Source organism: Gavialis gangeticus, unplaced genomic scaffold (genome assembly GCF_001723915.1).
Source record: "Gavialis gangeticus isolate Ggan-Ray unplaced genomic scaffold, GavGan_comp1, whole genome shotgun sequence".
NCBI classification, from domain to species: Eukaryota; Metazoa; Chordata; order Crocodylia; family Gavialidae; genus Gavialis; species Gavialis gangeticus.
Genome location: NW_017729029.1, coordinates 38517774 through 38522806, shown reverse-complemented (window position 1 = coordinate 38522806; position 5033 = coordinate 38517774). Strand labels below are relative to the sequence as shown.

General features: G+C 48.1%; 1 protein-coding gene across 4 annotated transcripts in view; it reads left to right on the top strand.

Moving 5' to 3' along the window:
- The window catches only part of LOC109300668 (mitochondrial fission factor homolog B-like), a 54839-nt gene that overhangs the window by 45322 nt on the left and 4484 nt on the right, over positions 1-5033 (top strand). For 3 of the 4 annotated variants that reach the window (XM_019521421.1, XM_019521422.1, XM_019521420.1), the window contains exons 4-5: positions 1905-1990; positions 2962-3123. In XM_019521421.1, coding sequence (XP_019376966.1) covers positions 1905-1990; positions 2962-3123 — 248 coding nt within the window. The remainder of the gene's footprint in view (positions 1-1904; positions 1991-2961; positions 3124-5033) is intronic. The other variant, XM_019521423.1, reaches the window with a different exon arrangement.

Genomic DNA, 5033 nt, shown 5'->3' with positions numbered 1-5033 from the left:
GTCCATGCCCCTGACTGGACAGAGTGGGAGGTCCCAGAGTCCTCCCTTGTCCTGGAGGTGGACCATGGTCTACCCTCCGGCTCCCAGGGGAGAAGGGCCTGATAGTAGGAGTTGATCTCCTGCTTGCAGTCCCTGATGGCGCACAGTCTCTGGACTGCAGCCTGGAGCTCCTCCAGCTGGCGTGCCAGAGACCCCAAAAGGGAGCAGACCCCACACAGGGAGGTGGCCATGCTCCCTGCTGCCAGAGCCTGAAAAAGGGACAGGCAGCCCGCGCAGCCGAGAGCCAGGGGCTCCGTCTGCATGGAGCCGGGGACCATGGCCTCCTTCTGGGTGGCCATCTCTGAGGTGCCGGGGTGGGGGGGGCCGCAGAGCCCGAGGGGACCCTCGGGGTGCAACGCGTGCCCATCCATGTCATGCCACTGGTAGGCTGGCTACGGCTGGGACTGTCTACTCTGGGGGGTTCGCAGGCAGGGTCTTGGGCCCTCCCGCGCGCCCTCCTGCGTGAACTCTGCACTAACTCATGCGCCAGCAGGCAAGCCTGCCTGTTTGCACAGCCTGCTCGCACAGCTCTGGTCGCGTGGCTCCCTGGGGGGCTGGGCCAAGTAGGGGCCTGGGTGGGGCTTGACCCAGCCTGGCTCCACTCAGCTGCCTCCTCCCACTCAGTGAGGGGTTAACCCCCTCCCACCACGGGCCCCGCTTGCCTCTGGCTGTGCTAGGGGTTGGCGGGGGGCTCCGCGGCTGCTGGGGGCTCTCTGAGGGGCTTCAGGGGAGTGGGGGGTGCAGCGGGCTTTCACCCGTGCATCTCTCGCCGCTCTGGAGCCTAACTGAGTGCCTAACTTTCTTGAGTGCTGTAAGTTTATCAGTGAGGGTATCACACTTAAAAAAGGAGTTGGCTCTGCAAGTACTTGTAATAAAAACAGTATCCAAAAATCCGGTACTAGTTAATCAACAGGGAAACTTAATGCAACACTAACGTAGTGGATTCTAGTGTTTGTAGGAAGATGCTTTAGTTTTAGTCACCTGGGCCTTCAAACCAGGTCTTCTTTAACCTTCTTTCATCCCACTGAAATTTAGCAGGGATCTTAGGTAAAGCTTCTTTAGTCTTTCTTTAGAGTTTAGCCATTTAGTGATAGCATCACATCTAACTTTTCGTGGCTTATGTTGGCAAATGTTCTGAACTCCCTGTGAACCAAAACCTGGGAAAATGCTTTCATGATTGTGACAAAAAGCCATCCAGTGTCACGTAGGTCCATTATGATAGTGAAAGGATTCCTTTAGGAAGAGTTGATTGTGTGTGAAACAGTCACATGGGTCTCAAATCCAGATTGTTCCATAAGACCTGCTGATAATGAAGATCCTTTCAGGAAAGGCTGGATCTCTGGGTCTTTTCCTGCTCCCATTGAATAAGAAAGCTCCCTTTGTCCTTCATGGGAAGAGAATATTTTAACGTTACAACACAGTCTATTCTATTTTGCATTGTAGAAGGCATTGGATGAAGGTTACCATGGGGCTAGGTCTGATGGCTTTGCATATATAGGTTATCATTCTCACCCCCAAACTATGGATGAATTGATATTGGTGCTTGCGGCCCTCAGTCAAAACTTAATGCTATTGTGTGGTTTCCTGGACTAAAGAGAAATGCAGAATCTGGTTTGCATTGTTGTGAAGGCAAATTAGTCTACTGTAATAAAATCCGCTCAGCTCTAGAGTTTTACAGCAGCTATGGTGGTGCCACAGTAGAACCACAGTTGTGGTATCATGATGCCAGGGGTGGGTACCCTCTACTGGCTATTGCACCTGGGTGACAGTGCCAGATCACAGAGAACAAAGGCCTGGGATTAGTGAAGGGAGTGACTCACGGAGCTTCCTTATTGACACTGCTGCTTGTGTACCTGTTCCCACAGACTTACCATGTGAGATCACAGAGGGAGAGGCCACACAGTGAAAATGCCCAGCTGCCCTGGCATAATGGAAGCGAGAGACATGATCGGTAAGACCTGGCATGGGGGAGCAAGAGAGAAATGGCACATTAAAGATGCCTTTTGTACTGTGTTTGGATTTCTTATAGTGCCTCTTAGTCTTGCCATATTGGAGCATGATTCTGGTCAGTCTAAGGATAATGACGGGCAGTGGCATGGAGGGAAGTTGCAAGTATTTGTGAACGCTTTGTAATCGACATGGGCTGTGACGCTATCCAAGTCCTTGATTGTTACTGTGGTTTTCCCTCTCCTTCATGGTTCTCCATGCAAGGCATTCTCAGCTTACTGAGGCTTGTCAGCTTGAGCCCTGGCCTTCAGACTGAAAGGCTGGGCTGAAGTCTGGTTGCCTTGTTCATCTCAGCCTGGCCATCCTATGCCTTTCATAGTAAAGTTGATCTCACTTACTGATCTTCAGTACTGCATTTACCTTCTCTAGTACTGCCCATCTGAGGTCATCCCAGCAATTCATGTGGAGTATGTTAAGATTCTGAACGCTGTCCTGAATGAGGTAGGGTCTCTGGTTTATAGTGGGGAAGCTGAGGCACAGATGCATGTTGTACAAGCACACGAGTGGTAGAACCAGGGATAGAACTCAGGCCTGCTGAGCCCCCTCAAAGTGAGATTCTACTTTCCTCTTTGCTTAGGACTTACTCCATTAAGGGTTGTTCTGGCCTGTCTTAATGGTGTCGTTTAGACGAGCTATAGTTGGATACTATGGCAGTGAGGTTAGTGTACCAAAGTTGGGCTGCCAAGGTACTGACACTGAATTAGTACCCCTGCTTGATTTGCTCTAATATCATTGGGTGGAGCCTCACCGTACATGAAGAGACCCTTACTAGCTAAAATCAACAGTGAGCCATTGTGAGGATGCAGAGAGCAACCAAATCCTGGGCTGCCCTGTGTTATTTCCTAGGGACTGGGAGGGAAAACATAGCCAAGGGGAGAAGGAAATAATAAGAGTGATTCTGATTATACCCTGCAGGCCAGACACAGGCCAACTGCCCAGCCCCACCCCGCAGTTCCCTCTGTTCATGCACGGTGGCAGGATCTACTCCTTGCAGAACATCTTCCAGATAATGTGCTTCCTGAGTCGCCTGCTCTTCCACCAGGTTCAGAAGTCTATCCAACCCCAAGCCCAACCCAGGTGACTGTGTGGCTTGTTTAAGGCCTGCACAGTGGCTGTTGCTGCTTCTCACCGCTCAGCACCATGTAGCATGAAAAAGGCACGTGCTTCTTAACCTGCAGGGATCAGCGCACTGGGAGAGGAGCCCTTCAGAAGGCCGCTTAGGGGCTAGCATGCTTTTCACTATCTTGCCATCAGGGCTGCCAGCTTTCAGTGATGGGGTGAGTGGACATGCGATGTACAGTCACTCTGGAATCTGTGCCAAGCTCGTGATCTCCTGCTGCTTTTAACACCAAGAGCTCCCTTGATCACCCCTAGTTTTCAAATAATTTTCGTGGCATCTCTGCAAATGAAATTATACTTGAATGTTACACAAGGACTGGTTTTTTGTACTTACACTGCCTCACTGGTTTTATGAAGTGGGTCTAGAGGTGGGAAAGGGAATCGGCATCTAGAGTTATTTGACTGCAAGCTCTGATTCCAAATCTATTAAATGGGCTTCTGGTCCAGCAGCTCTCTTCCAGGCAGAGTTTAGAAGCACAGCAGACTCCCGACATCAGTTGCTGTAGCTCAGTCATCTCTTTCAGATCCTTTTATACTGAACTGTTCCACCCATGGCATAGATAAGTATGTGTGATCAGCAGACTAGAGCCTTCTTTCTCCCTAACCAAATAAGTTTGAGGTAGCAGGAGGGAAGCAGAAGTTATGTTATACAAAATGACATTCACAGATTTAAAACTCCTGGATTAATTCTCTTCAAACCTGGCTTTCTGTTTTTGCTCTGAAGGTGCCCTACAAGTCTTAAAATTAGCCAGGTTTCAAACAATGTGTTTCAATTATTTTTTGCTTATCCAAATATACAACTTCTTATATGCAAAAAGTTGGTTTATTTTCACGAAAAAAAGCGCAAAAGTTGCTGAACTGATTTTGCTCAAACGCTTATAATACATAAAACATTGGTCTGATGCAGCTTGGAAAATTTTCACTACAATGACGTTCTTGAAAGGTATGAATCACTGGCAAAAAGGAATTGGGGTGAAGGATAATTTTCAGTCGCTACTTTAATGAGCACTAGCTTTGCCTGCTTTCATTTTTTTAGTTAAAATTTGTGGGCTTTCTCTGTTGTTAATGTTTTATTGCCAAGTGACATCAGCCATGATTGCATCACACATTTTTAGTTTTCTGGTTTTTTAGGCAGGGTTATGTCTTCCAAATATTTTCAGATTCCCTTTTCTCAAACCTCTGCCTGCATCCTGGGTGTCTCTGATTACCTCCCAAAGAAAGTGTTAGGAAGAGGAACTAATGCAGATCCACAAAGATTACCCACTGGTATTTATCCATTTGATAACATGTAGTGCATTTGGTGCCAGATCCTCAGCCAGTGTACATAGAAGAGTGGAAATCTGAAGTGACACCCATTTACATCAGCTGAGAATCTGGGTGTATGAACAGAATGGAATCACTTGAGAAGATTGAGTTGGAAAAGCTGACTCTGAAAATGGCACCTCTGCTTTCCCCTTCAGACTTTCTTCAACGGTAATTGTTGCCTTTCCTGAGACAAAATTCTGGGGAGAGAAAGTCCACAGGGCCTGTGAAGTCCATGCAGCTACAGGAGAATGAACTGGCCCTGTAATTCCAGTTGGGGAATCTTAATTTTTGGCCATGTAAGAAGCAGGCCAAATCCAGCTGCATTATTAAGTCACAAATAGTTTCATAGTTTCTAGGGTTGGAAGGGACCTGAGTAGATCATCTAGTCCGACCCCCTGCCATGGCAGGAAAGATTGCTGGGGTAAAATGACCCCAGCAAGGTGTTCATCTAACCTCTTAAAGACCCCCAGGGTAGGAGCCAGCACCACTTCGCTTGGAAGTTGGTTCCAGATCCTAGCCGCCCTGACCATGAAGTAGCACCTCCTGATATCTAGCCTAAATCT